Here is a 17,281-nt window from a genome sequence, read left to right as displayed (position 1 = left end):
TCAATTAATAATGCAAATCACAAGATACTACAGCAAACAATTGAGCAAACTTTTATTTGACACATATTACGTTAGCTGAAAAACAGCAGACCAGAGATTAACGGGAATCAAGTCGACACTGTAAGCACTGAAAAGAATAACGTATTGAGCATAACAGTGCGTTAACATCATGTGTTAATAGCAGAAAAGCTACGCTATGCTCGAAGAAAAACGAAAGAAAAGTGAAAATGCTTTTGCAATTTGATTGAAAAACAGTTGCACGAGAGCAGCGCGCGCGCGGGCATACAATTCGTTGGCAGCAGCGTGGCGTACAAATTATGCTAAAAAGCATCAACGCCGCCTTAAAATATGCAGAAAACCACTACAACAATGCCAACGCCAGCAGCGGGAACAGCAGAAGCAGCAGCAGCAGCAGATAGCGGCGTCGCTTCAACGTCAACGTTAATAATGGCGGCGTCAGCTGCAGCTTCCTTAGCCCATTCCAGCAACAAGGGCAGCGAACGTGGCGACTTCTCCGGTGATTCCAGCGGTCCAGCGGTGAGTTCTGTGTATGTGTGTGCCTGCCTGTGTGTGTGTGCATATGTGTAACCATGGATTTCGTGTTATTCCAATAACTTAAAGTTGTCTTTTGTTTTATTGCAATGAAACCACAGTTTTGTTCTTTTGTTTAGCCATTATATAACTAAAATGACAGCGCACGCTTATTGACTTGACCCCCCCCCCCATCCCCTCATACCGCTTCCAGCTTACGTCTGCCCACGCAACAACAACAACAACAACAACACAACCGCAGACGTCACAAGTTGGGCAATTGTTATTTTGCCAGCCCATTTTTTTCTCTTCCTTTTTTTGCCATTGTAATTTTCCGCGGCCACCCCAAACCTCAGCCACCCTCTGCCAGCTCTTCCTCTTCCTCATCTTCATGGGCCTTTGCGCATGCCGCCCACTTGTGTGTCCCTGCCATTTTGACCTGTTTCCGCCCCCATTTCACGTGCGTGTTGCGTCTTCCTGCTTTTCTCATGACTGAACACATACACACACACACACACATTTGTCATTAAGTTAACCATTTTGTTTACTATTTGGTTTTAATTGTTCACATTGGCGGTTTAACCTCTATTTTCTCAGCTGTTTCTTCTGCTTCTTCCTCTTTATAGCTGTCATTCGTGTGTGTGTCCTTGTATTTTTCGCCTCTCTCTCTCTCTCTCACTCACCCACATTCCACAAACGTTACACTTCCTGTCTCAGTCAACGTTTTCTGTCCTGATTTAATCGTAAACACATATTCAATTTCATTTCTGACGCCTCGCAAAACTTCTCATTAATTTTGTGCTAATTAATTTGGCCAATGTTGCGCAGTTTGTGCTCTGATTACGTCAGGGTCACATCGTCTACCGTCTACCGCCTACGTTTCTTCGTATTCATGTTTACTTCCACAGTCACCGCAATCTCTTACCTCCCACATGCCACCCAACACCCATCTTCCACAGTCCACACCACGCACTTGGTAGCGCCTATTTTTAGCATTTAATCCTTTGGGCCTCGGAGCTGCCTGAAATGCCAAAATCAAATTTTCGTTTTTAATCATAAATAATTCCTCAGTTTCGGCTTGGATTAAATCTTTGCCCAGCTTCACTCCATCGCAGTGCAATCAGTTGGAATAACACTTTTATCCATCTTTATTTAACTGGAAAATTTGTGTATTAAATTTATTCATGGAAACATCATCATCCATCTAAATTTAGGAATTTTTTGAAAAACATGTGTACGTATATTGTACATGGTTCAAGGTTTTATTAATCCAAAAGTCACGTTCCGTTACATATTCCAGAAATACATTTTTGTTGTTTACACAATTGAAATTGTTGCACTATTTCCGATGGAAATACTAATTAAAGCTGTAAATGCGATTAAGAGCCTTGCAATTATGAGAGCTAAACTACGTGCATACCCTGTAGTTATAGGAATCACATTAGAAACTTCTTACCTGCAAAGATACCCTGTAGTCTGGCCTAAATCTAAGGAACTTCACAGTTCACTGTCGGATAGTGTTACATAACGTATTTGAAAAACTAATAATCGGAATTTCGGATAAGTTATAAACAAATTATATAAGCTATTTCGGACTTTAAAACTTAAAAAACTTAAAGAAAAGATTAAGGAAGTTTAAAAATATTCACGAATACTAACTGCATACTGAATATGAGTTGAAATAAATAATTTATTTATTTGTACTTTAACGTGTCGCGAGTTCTTGTATTATTTATAGTATACCCTTTTACTGCTTCTTTAATTTACAGGGCAAAGTTAAACGCTTATTTGTTTGCACTTTTGGATATAGCATGTACTCGATACAACACTCTCTCAAGAGAGAGAGAGAGAGAGAGAGAGAGCGAGTGCTTTGATTTTCTATTGCGTTTTATCTTACATTCTTAAACGTTTTACTGACTTTGAATGTTTTGCTTCTTTAATTAATAAAAGTATCTCAGATTTCAGATCGATTTTTATATTTGTTTATTTTAATTTTAACATATTTTCTTAAACTTTTCAAATTATTTTATAAAAGTGCAAATATTAATCATGTTAAATAATTTAATTTACGAATTTTATTTTCATTTTAAACACAGTTAATAGAATATAAATTTACTTTTTTTATTTAACAAAATAATGCTTGCTAAAAACAAAACTAATAACGATTTTTATTGTCCTTTTAAGAACCATTACTTGGTATTTATTATTTTGTCATATTAAATATATATTATTATTATTATTATTTGTTCTTATATTATTTTTTTTTTATTATAGAGCTTTTTGTTGTTGTGCACCTAACCATCCAAAACTCATCATGAACAAGTTTTCGAGAGTACAAAAAGCGAGGTAAGCGCCCTTTTGATCAAACGAACCATAACTAATTAAGTCGAATCGAATGTTGTTAATTCTGCTCGTAATTACATTAAAACCTTTGATTGATTCTTCCGTTTGATAGCAACAACAACAACCACAAAATAAGAAAGATGGAGAAACTGAGGAGGAAACAACGATTAGCTCGAAGCAGCCGGAGCAACCCATGGCCATACACTATATGGCCAGTTTCCATGAGATCTGTGTGGTAACGGCATTACTGCCTTTGGTAACACTCTTCACATGCTTTGTGACCGCCTACGTCTTCCAATACGACGATGTACACGAGACACATTGCCGGGTGAGCTTTATTTTTATTATAAACCTGGGAATCAAACCACAATAAAAAAAAGTTTCGGTTTTCTGTTTTAAAAGGTGTCAGAATCGAGTTAAAAGTGTTGTTTTATGTTTATTTTGATATAAGCAGTTGATTAAAAGTTCAATATTGAGATTTCAAATTTTCAATTTTCAAAATTCTATGGAGGAAGAAAAATGTGAAAGCTAGAGATTTCAAATTTTCACTTTTTGAAATTTCAAAGAGGGAACCCTTTAGTACTTAAATCAAAAACCAGATCAAAAGAAAAAAATTATTTTGACGAAACTGTTATATTATTTTGAAATGCAGAAAAATTTTTTTTTGCCCAAACCATGATCAATATTGCGTTTGAGAATCGGTTGAGTTTTTATAAAATTATTACAGTTTAAAATTTTTGTTAAATTTAGCATAATTTTTTTACATGAAAAAAAATTGAATTACATATTTATCGAGATAAATCTATACATAAAAATAATTAAAAATGTACCGAAACTTTACCAGTACAAACGTCTCAGTTTTCGGTTCTTGAAAAATATTTTTTTTCGGTAACATCTCCGGCTTCATTTCGTTTAAAAAAAAACACACTTTTACTAACTTAGTTAATTCCCTCTTAATATATTTCAGGTCTATAATATTGTACCCTCGATAAGTGCAATTACTGGCGTTAGTCCACAGCGTTATTTCTGGCGTTTTAGCATTGCGCTGCACATTGGACCGCGTATACCTATTGCCTTTGTCTACAAGAACTATTATCGCTCCCAATTGGCGCGTTTAGCTCCATCGCTGGTGCCAAAGACCAGCTGGTTGATAACACTCATCCTGGTGCTCAACTGCATCGAAGTTGCGGCACTTGGCGGTGTCACCTATATATCGAATCGCGAGAATTATCGTAAGTAAACTCATCTTTACTCTTTAATTGTACCCGTTACTCGTAAAGTTACAGCATATATTGTATTCGTTGTAATGTATGTAACAGGCAAATGCAGATTTGTCAAACTCTATGAATTTTATACCTTCTTAATTATTTGATACATATTCTCATTTCTCAACTTTAGTTTCTATTTTATAATGTTGTTTTTAATGGTGAACACTTCCTTTTAATTTTTGCAATCAGTTCATTTAATTTCATCAATATCAATTAAACTTAACGGTAGTTATGGCGGTTATACATTTTGAAGTTACTAATAGCGCCTAAAATTATGCAATATTTTTTTGTTTAAAATATATAGACCAATTTTATATAAATTTAAATAAAGTAACGGGTATCTTATAGTCGGTGGGTTGACTAAATCGATCTTATACACTTATATCGTATTAAATTTTTGTATTATCTTTCTATCATACTTTTAGCTGTTCATGAGCGGATCTTCATCACGTTTATGATATGCTCGCTGTGCTATATGCTGGCTACAATTAAGCTGAATAGCATCTTGAATGCTCGCCAGACGCTCACTGTTCAGCAGCGTCAATCCATCAAATGGAAGAAAATACTCTTTGTTGCCTCCATACTGAGCACCATTGGGTTATTGGTCTTCTTTGCCAAGCATCGTTTCTACTGTCATGATTTGGGTAAGCGAGAGTTACGCTCCAAAAAAATGGGCACGTGGTTGTATCCTATTATGTTTCGATATCGGGATTCTGTTTTTGATCGTAAATTGTACATTTACGTTCTCTAAAGCTTATTAAATTATTATAATTTTGTTTTTATATTAGTTTTGCATATTTCTATTGTTTTATATTGTTAATATACCGGATTTTCCGCGATTCTTCTTTGCAAAAGTATAAAAAAAAAAGACGTGACTTTTTAAGTTTTTAGTTAAAAAACCAGTGAAAAATGTATTAAAATTAGTATTTCGAGTGAGTTACAGGACGATCAAAAAAAGTAGAGATAACAAAAGACCTAAGACGATAACGCCACGTGCTTAGCTGTTGAATTTTATATTCCGATTTTATGTTCATTATAATAACATATTTAAATCTCTTTACAGCTTTCAGTTGGTTTGCATTCTTTGAATATTTGATCGCCATTTCCAATATGTTGTTCCATTTTACCATTATCTGGGACTTTCCATCGCAGTTCATGTTGATTGTGCAGGGACCTCCCGAAACTCTCAAGAAGTATTTGGCCGCCAAACCGAAACTGAACTAGGCTGCATAAACACTCCTTAACTCCTTTTTCCAACTTCCCAATTTCGATACGAAAACTACAATTTATTTGTTACTCCGTTTTTATTGTATTTTATATATACACTCACTCACACTGAGACCTACAGAAACATCTTTATAGAAATTGTAATACACCACTCTATATAAATAGAACTCGGAAAGAAACGTACAATTACTGAACTTCTTGAGAAAAAATTTCAAACTAGCGCTTCCATAACCTAACAAAAGTTAATGAAAAACGATAAATTGAAAAAAGATTTTACATTGTTCTCGCCAGTTGCAGTTTGTCAATGAAATAGAATTTCAGATTATAATCGATTTATACGGCATTATGTTAACTATACATATATGTATGAACACACCATCCAAAAGTTCTATAGATTTCATAAAGGAATCGGAAGAAAACGTTGAATTAATAAACAATATCTAGTAAATAAATGTCAGAAAAGGCCAGTTACGTAAAACTTCATTAATTTCAAGGCAATCCTCCCTAACCTTTGCATACCATTCATAACCATGTATGGGAAAGTTATATAGTTATACCTATAGACAAATTGGATAAAGTTATTTCAGACTTTTGATATGGTTTCTCTCTATAAGGATAACTTTTTTGGTCTACGAAGAACTCATATTTCATCCGAATTTGGATATATAATATAGTGTGTGGAGTACAATGCACAACAGATTATTGTAACTAAGTCCAATTTGCATTACTATATCTTTTTTTTTTTAAAGAAATTAAAGCTTATTTCGAATAAATTAAAAAATTTCATAAAAGTCTACTCGAATTCCAACAGATTTTCCCAGTTGTAAATAGATATAGCTATATATCCATAAAATAAAGGCTTCATCTAAATTAGTAACTCTGTCATAATTCGCAACATATTTTGCCGTTGCTGTTCTTGGATGATCTCATGTCAATTGTCATAGGAGCGTAATTGTTTCACTTGTTAAGCCTAGGGATAAAACACACACATACAAACAAAATTTTGAACTACTGTATATAGTTATATATGCAGTATTACAACGGATATGTATTACATATGGGATATATTAACATTTTAGCAGTACATATCGTTTTTACAAAGAATGTGCATTGGAAATAAAAAACGAAACGAAAAACTATGAAAAACATAATTACAAATCCAGTTGTATATGGTGGAGCCTATGGTTTATGTAGCGCTCCCCCGACTCACCCTGCACTCACGTATTCTAAAATAAACAAAAATATAAACCGTACAACTTAAAAAAACAAGAAAGTGTTTTAGAAACTAAATCTGACAATAGCCATTTAAGCTGAGAAAAGCAACGAACAACATTAAGAATTCATACATTAAAATATTAAAGTCTAGTGGAACATTCCGAAATGTTTTTTTGCCTGAAATTTCACAGATACATCTTAAGCATAAATTATGTAAAATTAATTAAGAAATAATTAACAAAATTCTGTAAAAAAAATTTCGTAAAAATTCAGGCGAAAACTAAATGGGGAACACTGTTCTGAATAAAAATTTTACTGCTGCTGGAAAAAATGTGAATGAAATTTATAAAGTAAATAATTAAATGTGCTTAGCAAATTCTAAACAAACAACAAGAACAACAATAGCATACATTATATAGTTAAAAAAAGAACTCAGAAGGAAGGGAAGAAAAATAAGAGAAAAAGCAGAACACCCGAGAATAAAATTCAGCTGGCTTCTACAAGTTCACATTATAAACAATTTTTTTTTTCATTCGATTTGCTTTCGTTTATTTCGATTTCGATTTCAGTATTTGTAAGAAACAATACTTACTATATATAAATTATTAACAATTAAGATTATACATATATGTAAATGTATATATATATATATATATATATATATATATATATATATTTGTATGTATGTATATATATATGCAAGCATATATTTTATAAGTAATGGCATTGTTTTTTTTTCTTCAAATATTTAGATGAATCGAAAGTTCAAATTAAATAAAAAAAAAACAAAAAAGAGTAAAGAATTACTTATGAATGAAGAATAAGAACAACTTTGTACTATACACTGCAAGAAATATTTTATGAAAATCTATGTATATTGATGCATTTGCGTGTGGCGAGGTCAAAGTTTATGTAGATGCAGTCTGAGAATACATTTAGAAATTGTATTTCCTGTAATTGCTAAAGTAATGAAACAATTGTTATTATGCAACACACACATACACATATACAAAATTGATAGCCTCACTGAAAATCTCATTATATTATTATACGGGGTACAGTTAGTTTGCCATCAAATGTTTCAGATTTCCATGCTATAGTATTTCATTAATTGCAATTAATCAAGTTTGAAAATTTTCCAATTGATTTTGTTTTCGTTGAATTATATTATTATCTTCATATTCACAGTGCCTGTCATATATGTATGTATTTAACTCGGTCTCACTTGCTGTCTCTGTATCTCTTTATTTATCTGTTGCATTGTTTCATATAGTACGAAATATAGTCGGATGACACTTGACACTTTTTAGAGTGCAACTTTTTACCTTTGCATCAAATTTTTAGGCAACACAACGTAAGTAAATTTATAATATAACAAAATATGTCAAACAACAAATTGTAAAACTTTGTAGCTTCCTAATTTGAATAAAGATTATAACATACATATAAACTGAAGAACGAGTTCAATTTAATAATCTTGGGAGGGGAAATGTGGATTTTTCATTTGAATTAACTTTTAGGAAATAAAGAAGAAATTCATTAAAGTACGATTTTTTCATAACTATGACGGATGTTTTCAATAGTATAGTTAACTGATTCTGCAGATTGTGCCTTATGATTTAAAAGCCTCTCAAAATAGAGACTGTAGTTAAATTAAGCAACTTTACGCAATTGAGAATCAGTTCGTATAGATGAACTATGTAGAAAATATAGTTAGCTAGCTAACTAATACTGGTGTTGATGAATATCTTAACGGAGATAAATTTAGGTTTTTATAAACATACATAATAAAGCAAATATGTAAGCTTTATATATTCCTTATAAACAACCTTCCAATCAAATTATATTATAAAATATATCATTAAGAAGCAATATCAGCTTTCCTTTCCTTTTCCTTTAACTCTTAACTCCGCTTTCACCAGGCAAAAAAAAACCCCTTATAGAATTGGAAGCACTTAAGAAATTTTTAATGACATTGTTAAATATTTACAAGTGTTTAAATTAAATTTGATAAACCCTTACAACGTTCAATATATAAAACATAAAATACATTAGCATACACAGATTTACGATTTATAATATTTGCACATGTATCAGGTTGTAGAATCAAAGTAAATCCGAGTATAGCTTTAGAAAAAATAACTAACAAATTAAACCAATCACAAATCGGACGATTTCATCAAAGGATAATTGAGGAATAATCAAATTGGATAAATAGTTGATAGGAAAATTAATGGCCCGTATATATGTACACTTATTATATGCATGTGTGAGTGTGTATGTGCTAGTTATTGCGCTGGTGTGTGGAGGGGTAAGGGTGTGTAGGTCACAGGTGTGAGTGAGAATGGGGGGACTTACAAATTAAATTCAGTACGAATTAGCTACGGCCAATGGTTTGTATATGTATGTGAATATGTATACATATGTATGTATGTATGTATGCTTAAAGCTAAACACCTAAAAGTAGGTGCACAAATATATAAGTATGTATGTGTGTATGATTTGATAATATTGATAACAATGCGAATTGTTATAATTATTGTTATTAGTTGTGCTGTGTTGCATTACAAGTTGATCAATCCATCTTGCTCTCTCCCTCTCTATCTCTATCTCTCTCTCTCTCTCTCTCCCTCTCTCTCTTTCTAACTGTGTGTGTCCGTCTCTTTCAACTTGTGTGTCTAATCAGGCAAATCAATGCTGATGAATGGCACCACTGGCTTCATAATATCATTCTTGGCCGCCTTCTTGCTCTTCTTATCATGCTTGCTGAACTCGTGCAGTGGCTCAGTGGCTGCCATGTTGCTAGTGGACGATGAGGATGCATCCAGTGGCACCGATTGGCCGGCATTACTTTGTGTCTCCGCATGATAGCTAATGTTGCCATATTCCTGCAGGAATGGCATTGCAGACAGCAGAAATTGGCTAAACGATTTCCGTATGCCAAACCACCACATGTTACCCCCTTTGGCGGTGAAGCTGAGGACGATGAGTGCCAGTATTGAGACGAGCAGTGGGGCAAACACAACAATATACGGAAACTTGATTTCACCATCCAGTTTGTCACAGATGACCACCTAAAATGAGTTCAAAATTAGACATATTTCGACTTATCACTCCGAGTGTCTGAATGCTTTAAAACCTACCTGAAAACAGAGCAGCGGCAGGACGGTACAAATGTTGCCAACGGCCGCATTCAGGGCCGCCTTCTTTTGTTGCAAGGAGACCTCGGGAGTGCGCATCATGATGCCACAGAATATGATATTGTAGAGCACACTGACCAGGCTCAAGCAAATGACAATCCACATGGGCACAAAGACAACATCCCAATTCCAATAGACGAACTTATCTAGCTTCAAAGGCAGCGAAACAAATTGCAATGCATTGACAGCCAAAAACAGTTCCAGCTCAAAGGAACGATCATGTTTAACGGCCCAAACGCAGGCTCCCACACTGACGACAGATCCAAAGATCAATGGTATAAAGACAAGCACCCAGAGATGACGTTCCGAAGTGAGTTTATCGCATGCGAGCAGCTCGAACATTAGCAATATGAGATGCAGTGATAATGAGATTAGCATTGCCTTGAACTGTGTGTAGGAGTCGCCTTCCAGGCGATAGTGCGGATAACGGCACCACACAATGGCGCCAACAATGGCGCCCAATATGGCGGTGCATTTCCAGACCCACAATGGCGTAAATATGGCCCAATAGGGCCAATCTATAAATAATAACAATTTTACATTAATTTTTCAACATAACATACTTATTGTATTTATTTCATACCTATGTAACCATCAAGGCGCAACGCAAATAGCGTTACAAACGTAAATAGGCTGCAGTGCACTATAAATTTACTGCAATTGTAATGAAAATTGTTAACAAATGGAATACAGTAAACAGATTGATAAGACACATTTCTTACCATGGATTAAAGTCACGAAATAACGATTCAAGATTCATGTTCCCTTCTCAGTCCGTCTGATGCTTTTCACTTTAGCTTTGCCGTTGCCTTTGTTCCTCTAGTGCTCTCGTGAGTCTCAAGAGATCCAGATCCAGATCCTGATGCAGATGCAGATGCCCGCCACTAGTTGCACATTATTGTATTGCCTTTGCCCTATTTATTTATACGTTGCCAGTTGCCGTTCTTCTTGTCTGTTTGGCACTCCAAGCAGTGGGGCAACGATAAAATTTCTCGTTTAATTTGGTTAGCTGATTTTCAATATTTTATTTACACACTGCGCGACACTGTTAGAAAATAAGCATACTTGTATGTTTGTTGTGTTTATCTGTCTGTTTCTATCAGCTAGCTATCGAATATCGACTCACACTGCTGACTACCTATCGATAGAACAACAGCTGTCAGCTATTGGTTGCTGCATAGCTCATATCGATATAAATGTTGTATTAAGGTGCCCACACACGACAAACATGTGTAAACTGTGTGCTGAGTAAACTTGTGTAAACATGACTCACTTTGGTGAGCATGTTCACTTGCTCTTTTTTTTAAGTGAGTCAACTCACTCAGATCGCTCACTTCTTCACTTGCTCACTTATTTCTTTATTGTTCATGAGCAGTACGATTTACTCAGAATTGCTCAGTTACTCTTTAGTATTGTTTTATTTTGAGATATTGTGCGGTTAGCGCTTTCTGACATTGTACAATGTAATCAAATGACGGGGCGAAATGAAACTTTATATCAACATCAGGGCAGCCAAATTGAACAGAGCAAAATTAAACAACTTATTCAAATTGAACAAAAGAGGAAAAGTGAACAACTGAGCAAAAATGAGCAATCATAAAGGAATATGTTGACTCACTCATTTCAAAGAGCAACTCTTTTTTGTTCACTCACTCATAAGACTCAAGTCTAGCGCTGAGCATGCTCGGCTCGTCGAAGTTTTCCTTTGCCAACAGACGGCGAGAGGCTCGTTAATAACAAGCCTACTTGTTACGTTTTCAATATATATTGTGTTCAATTTTATCTCATTGACGTTTACATCAAAGTGACGTTTGGTGTGTTTTGATTCGATGTTCGCACACAACGCCATGCACGACGAGCAAGCGCGCGAGCCGCTCGTTGGAAATTTAAAATTTTCAAATAACAACGAGCCGCTCGCCAACTACTCCACACACCATGTAAATTGCGGGCCGAGCATGCTTAACGCGCATGCTTGTCGTGTGTGGGCACCTTAATAACTTGTGCCGATATTGTAAGCTCTAGAGTTGTGTAATAATTTGGTTTCAAGCAGCTGTGTTGTTATCGATGAACTATCGCATCTTTAGTTGTTTGTTGTTCATGCCTGATAACGAGATCGACGAAACCGATTGCTGCGGCAATGGATGCACCAACTGCATTCTGGACAACGACAACAAGCCAAAGCCCAGCAAACTTGCATTGCTGGCGGGAAAGCGCAATGTTATTTTGAGCTACACCAATTTCCGGCTGATAAGTAATAAGACGCATAACGGCGATGCACAAATACGACTGTTACACTTTGTCTACGCTGCTACGACTGAGGATGAAGATGGCGACGACGATACTATATTGGACATTCCGCCGGGTCATCATGTCATGTTGCGCGCTCAGTTGACTGATCATGCGACGCCGCTGTTGCGCCCCTACTCACCCTATTGGACAGACTTTGCTGGCAAAGAGTTCAAAATTCTGGTCAAACTGCAGCCGGATGGAGCCATGTCCGGATTCTTGTCAGCGTTGCAACCGTTGCAGGTGCTACAGTTTCGCGGTCCCATTGGGAACTATGTGCACGACACGAGCAGCGCTAAATGTATTGTCATAATAGCGCAGGGCGTGGCCATTGCGCCCACGATGCCACTAGTCTCCCAGGTGTTGGACAACGAGGATGACATAAATCGCATACGACATCTGATATGTGCCCAGGACTTGCAGCACGTTTACTTTCGTGAACGCTTGCTAGAGTTTGCTCAGTACTGGAATTACCACAGCTGTCTCTATCTGACGCATCAGGAATGCACCTGTAGCTCTAACGGAAGAGAGCATCCTTGTGAGCATTTACGCAAGCAGCTGCGCTACAAGGAGGCAGCACACACTGGACGCCTCGATGCCAAGCAGCTGGCTTCTCAAGTGTTGCCCCAAGAAGAATCTATCATAGTCATCGTAGCCGGACATTCCAGTTTTCAGCGGCACATGCGTGAAGTAGCAGTCAACGCTTTGAACGTAACGGACGATAATATATTTTTATTGTAAATAAATATTTGTTTTTATATGTATAGTTTATATAAGATGCCTTCTGAATCTTGGCTAGTCCAAGTAATGTGCTTAACTTTAAGGGACTTACGTTTGGATTCTGCTTTTAGTTAAAAGTATACTTCACATTTATAGAAAAGTGAATTTGCTACATTTGAGCCAAAACGGGTCATTTATTTATTAGTCGGTTTATTTCAAAAATGGTAATTTTTCCCGAAATCTGTTACCACAGTACAAATGTTTCTAAAGTATAATAGCAATACATATTTTAACTCCTACGGTATAAAATACACTGCATACTTTTAGTCGCTTGAGTTGCCTTCAAAATATAAATTTATATTTTATACAGGGGTGCCAGAGAAATCTAAACCAACCGTAAATCTCCCAAAAATGTAAGATGATTTGAGAGATTTTCGCTTGGTTTCGTTTTCTGTGGCACCCCTGATAGATATATTTATCAGATTAGGTTGGATAATAAATAATAATAAAAGAAAATGTTATTCACCAAGAGTTGTATCTTCAAAGCTGTGGGTGACAAAAATTTTGTGATTTTCTGGGGCGGAAAATCTTGCAAAAACTTGAATTCATTAAGAAAATAATGATTCTAACAATATAACTAGTTTTAATGATATTTAGTAACAGCTGAAAAAAATTAACTAACTCGCTTAACTCGTTTTCTGGAAAGACTCCAGTTAATATCACAACTTTTTATTTTTTTAAGGCTTACTTGATTAAAATTTTGTAGCATTTTTCCCAGCTCTGATGTCGAATACACAAATATGTACATACAAATGTACATATGTGTCGACCACATTTGTTTCATTAAAAATTAATTATTAAATAACTTATTTGTTTAAATAATTAAATGTGCACAATATAAAGCTTTTAAGTAAGAACTAAAACACAAAGTAGTTGACTTAACGGATTTTTTTTTGTAGCTGAACAGTGGATTAGTCAAGTAATTATTTTGACAAAAAAACACCACATTCTATTATGCAAAACGAAATTTTCTTTGCCATTTCTTTTGTATACTTTTTATATAACTAGGTAAAGCTTATTCAATTTTAAATTATTTTTCAAATAAAAAAAGTTATTTCGTTTTTCGTTTCGTTTTTCAATCTAAAAACTTGTATATTGTGTTGGTATTGTCTTATATAACCTGTACAAATTTGGTTAAAGTAAAAAACTATATCATATAGTAGCTGTTATAGGAATGATCGATCAACAATTAAATATACAGGGAATAAATCCTTCGACGGTCCGAAGACAGCCTGTATTTTTTGTTTTATTTTACTTTATTTTAGTTTGCTCAAGTTCAATCCTGATGTCCTATTTATACACACATATGTATATCCACATTTGATTCGAGCTTATCGGAGAGATCAAATCAATTGTACATATGTACATTTGTATGTGTGTATCTAACATACATACATAACTTTTACAACATCGTTTACTGAAGTCATTGTTTAATTTTAAATTGAAAAAGACTTATTCAAAACATTTTTAAAGCTCTAATGCAAAATAAATTAGAGCTTTTTTTAACTGTTGAACATTACACCCATTGAAATGGTATGAAGGGAGGGTATTTTAGCTTGTAACCTTTTTATTTGTTGGTACATTGCATTACATTATTTCCAAATGGTACACTTTTTCATAATAAGGAAAAGAAATTGGTAACTTTTTCGCCTTTCGCACCCTTCGATATAATTAGGGTAACTTCGAGTCGAACTTTTGAGACAGGAGAATTCTGAGTGGTTCTGACTGCACGAGATAAGTCTAACAATGAGAGGCACTTGAGGCAAGGGAAATCTACGCTTATCGCAATTGCGAGCGGGAGCTTTTGGCGGAAAAAAGTTCAACACAGCTGCAGCAGAGCGTCAACAGCAAAGTGACGGCGACAGTTGTGACCGGTATATTGCGGAGTTAACATCAGCGCGATGGATCAAAAACGTATTTCACCGATGTATGCAAACTACGAGGATTTACGTGCATCGGAAATACCGAGTGGAAGTTCCAATACGACAATGATCACCATTGTACCCGATCAACAACAACAACAACAACAGCAACAACAACAACAATTGCAACAACAAAATCTAATTTATCAAGAACAACAAGAGGAAGAACCAAAAATGTTTCAACCCGAAGCTCGCACAGGCGGACCACAATATTCAACATTCAAGACATGTAAGAATTTCAGTAAATAAGTATTGTTTTTTTCAACATATTTGCAATTAATGAAGATTAGATTGAATTCGAATTTTTCTTGAGGTTGTTAATTCATCGATATGCCGAGCGTATCCATGTATATGGTAGTTAGATGGACTCTCACTCTCTTGAGATTGTGCCAAATGATGTTGATAACAATAGATTATGATACTATTCCTGGAACTGGTCGCATTTAATAACCATTGCACCATTTGCAAATATTTATTCTTTGATTACTTTTTGAAATTCTTTTTAAACTCTCAGCAAATGGACAGAAATATTGTGAAGAAAAATAACTGAAAAATCAAATAATTAAAGTTGTTATATTTGTTGAGAATTAAATTCTAGTTGCTCATATTTCAAATTATCTACGTTGTAAATATCTCTTGTTTACGAAATTTAAAATGCATGATGATTCACGCACTTAAACGCGCAGGTAAATAATTATTAACTTGTTTCCATATAAACATAAGTAATAGTAATAATAAGTGAAAAAAGCCGGTTTTAAACGCTTGCTAGGTGCATCACGTGGGGACAATTACATTTCATCATATTGCTGTTGTAGAATTGAATGATCGTTCGAAATGCATGGTTTTGTATGAAAACTTTGTTGTTTTTTATTGTATCATAAAGTTGTCATTGGAACGATCAGTAAAAAATTAAATACAGGGCTCTGTAATTGAATGAAACCTCTTTATCTTGTTATCAATATAATTGTTAGTATTAGGCCAATGAACTGTCAAGTTGTCTAAGGCTGAGATGGGTACAAAAACAATTGGGCGGCAGAGAATACTCTGGTACTCTGTACTAAAAGTTGATGTTCGACCGATTGTCACTATGACAGCTATATGATATAGGAAACCGATCCATACCAAATTTGGTTAGGATAAATAACTACAAATTAAATGCATATTCTATAAGTTTGTTTAAGATATCTTAAAAACAAAATATTTTTTCATACTAAGACTTGATTTTCGACAGAGCGTCTCTATAGCAGCTATGTGATATAGTGATCCGATTTGAACCAATTTTGGGCAGGATGTATAATACCAGCCCAGATGTATATTATGTCAAATTGGTCGAGATATCTAAAAAAAACCAAGAAGTTTTTCATACTTCAACTTCATTTTCGATCTATCGTTCCTATGGCAGCTATATGACATACAGGTCCGATCAAAAAAAAAAAAAACAAACTTGATCTGCTTTCGGTATTCAGGCACCTACTTACCAAGTTTAAAGACTCTAGCCTTATGGTCTCTGAGATCAACGCGTTCCAACAGACGGACGGATAGACGGACAGACAGACGGACATGGTATAGTACTTTTACTATAGTAAAAGTAAAAGCAAATACTTGAAAGTAGTTTAAAGCATAAAAGATAAATATTGTGAAAATTATAATATGATACACTAAAAAATAAATATTGTGAAAATTATAATGTTTTACACTAAATAATAAATTTTTTAAAAACTATAGTATTTTACACTAAAAAATAAATATTGTGAAAATTATAAAATGTATAATGATAATATCGTTGAATCACTTCGATTGTAGCTACAATAGTTTTCATAATTATGCTGCTAATCTAAAAATGACGTGCTTCAAAGTGCTTTACACGATTGTCGACCAGTCATATTCATCTGGTTGGATTGTGAATCATCTGAACAGCAACTCAATAACATATATATAGTTGTAATGAATAAAGGGTTTAATCTTCAATCACGTCAAGGGATTCACTTCGTTTAATTTCTCGATTTTGTTAGCTGAAAATGAACCGTTGGGCTGCATGGAATGGCTGGTCACAATGCTGTCAGTTGTGGTTTTCATCATCACGTGCCCCATCTCGATCTTCATCTGCTTCAAGGTGGTGGCCGAATACGAGCGTGCCATAATCTTTCGTCTGGGTCGATTATCCGGCGGAGCACGAGGTCCCGGCATGTTCTTCATTTTGCCGTGCATTGATGAGTACCGGAAAGTGGATTTACGTACGGTCACATTCAATGTTCCGCAGCAGGAGATGTTGACCAAGGACTCGGTGACGGTGACTGTCGACGCTGTGGTCTATTATCGCATCAAAGATCCACTTTATGCGATTGTCCGCGTTGAGGATTATAGCAACTCGACCCGTTTGCTGGCGGCGACCACATTACGGAATATTGTCGGCACAAGGAATCTGACCGAGCTCCTCACCGAGCGGGAGACTCTTGCTCATCACATGCAGTTCACCCTTGATGAGGCCACCGAACCCTGGGGCGTTATG

The 17,281-nt window shown here is 35.1% G+C and overlaps 4 protein-coding genes across 5 annotated transcripts in view; 3 read left to right on the top strand and 1 right to left on the bottom strand.

Moving 5' to 3' along the window:
* Nucleotides 1–88: 88 nt before the first annotated feature.
* LOC117793768 (post-GPI attachment to proteins factor 2-like) lies at nt 89–6,505 on the top strand. Of its 2 annotated transcripts, XM_034634159.1 has the most exons (6): nt 407–537; nt 2,806–2,877; nt 2,987–3,202; nt 3,842–4,106; nt 4,568–4,786; nt 5,206–6,505. In XM_034634159.1, exons 3-6 carry the CDS (start codon nt 3,068–3,070, stop codon nt 5,364–5,366), a joined length of 780 nt encoding a protein of 259 aa, XP_034490050.1. In that variant the 5' UTR covers nt 407–537; nt 2,806–2,877; nt 2,987–3,067; the 3' UTR covers nt 5,367–6,505. The 2 variants fall into 2 exon arrangements, with proteins under 2 accessions (XP_034490049.1, XP_034490050.1); XM_034634158.1 differs by lacking the exon at nt 2,806–2,877 and having other exon boundaries at nt 89–537.
* Nucleotides 6,506–8,752: 2,247 nt separating this feature from the next.
* On the bottom strand, nt 8,753–10,882 carry LOC117793596 (transmembrane protein 185B). The gene is made up of 4 exons (XM_034633956.1): nt 10,507–10,882; nt 10,368–10,438; nt 9,728–10,302; nt 8,753–9,658 (listed from the first exon to the last, which is right to left on the bottom strand). The coding sequence occupies exons 1-4, from the start codon at nt 10,542–10,544 to the stop codon at nt 9,263–9,265; spliced, it is 1,080 nt and encodes a 359-aa protein (XP_034489847.1). The 5' UTR covers nt 10,545–10,882; the 3' UTR covers nt 8,753–9,262.
* A 952-nt stretch (nt 10,883–11,834) lies between these two features.
* Nucleotides 11,835–12,969, top strand: LOC117787478 (NADH-cytochrome b5 reductase-like). The gene has a single exon (XM_034626024.1). The coding sequence runs from the start codon at nt 11,849–11,851 to the stop codon at nt 12,809–12,811; it is 963 nt and encodes a 320-aa protein (XP_034481915.1). The 5' UTR covers nt 11,835–11,848; the 3' UTR covers nt 12,812–12,969.
* Nucleotides 12,970–14,704: 1,735 nt separating this feature from the next.
* LOC117788557 (band 7 protein CG42540-like) overlaps nt 14,705–17,281 on the top strand; it is a 4,424-nt gene continuing 1,847 nt past the window's right edge. The window contains exons 1-2 of the mRNA XM_034627345.1: nt 14,705–15,001; nt 16,785–17,275. Of these exons, the coding sequence (XP_034483236.1) occupies nt 14,752–15,001; nt 16,785–17,275 (741 nt within the window). The 5' untranslated portion in view covers nt 14,705–14,751. The remainder of the gene's footprint in view (nt 15,002–16,784; nt 17,276–17,281) is intronic.

This window comes from Drosophila innubila, chromosome X (assembly GCF_004354385.1).
Source record: "Drosophila innubila isolate TH190305 chromosome X, UK_Dinn_1.0, whole genome shotgun sequence".
Classification (NCBI taxonomy): domain Eukaryota; kingdom Metazoa; phylum Arthropoda; class Insecta; order Diptera; family Drosophilidae; genus Drosophila; species Drosophila innubila.
Note: the sequence above shows the minus strand (reverse complement) of the source record. Positions and strands in the feature narration are given on the sequence as shown.

Coding starts and splice junctions, on each gene's coding strand:
- LOC117787478 (XM_034626024.1), top strand. CDS start 11,849: ATGAACTATCGCATCTTTAGTTGTTTGTTGTTCATGCCTGATAACGAG.
- LOC117793768 (XM_034634158.1), top strand. CDS start 349: ATGCAGAAAACCACTACAACAATGCCAACGCCAGCAGCGGGAACAGCA. Junction 538..2,986: donor GTGATTCCAGCGGTCCAGCG/GTGAGTTCTGTG, acceptor TCCGTTTGATAG/CAACAACAACAACCACAAAA. Junction 3,203..3,841: donor TACACGAGACACATTGCCGG/GTGAGCTTTATT, acceptor AATATATTTCAG/GTCTATAATATTGTACCCTC.
- LOC117793596 (XM_034633956.1), bottom strand. CDS start 10,544: ATGAATCTTGAATCGTTATTTCGTGACTTTAATCCATG. Junction 10,439..10,506: donor TTTCGTGACTTTAATCCATG/GTAAGAAATGTG, acceptor TTACAATTGCAG/TAAATTTATAGTGCACTGCA. Junction 9,659..9,727: donor TGCCGCTGCTCTGTTTTCAG/GTAGGTTTTAAA, acceptor AACTCATTTTAG/GTGGTCATCTGTGACAAACT.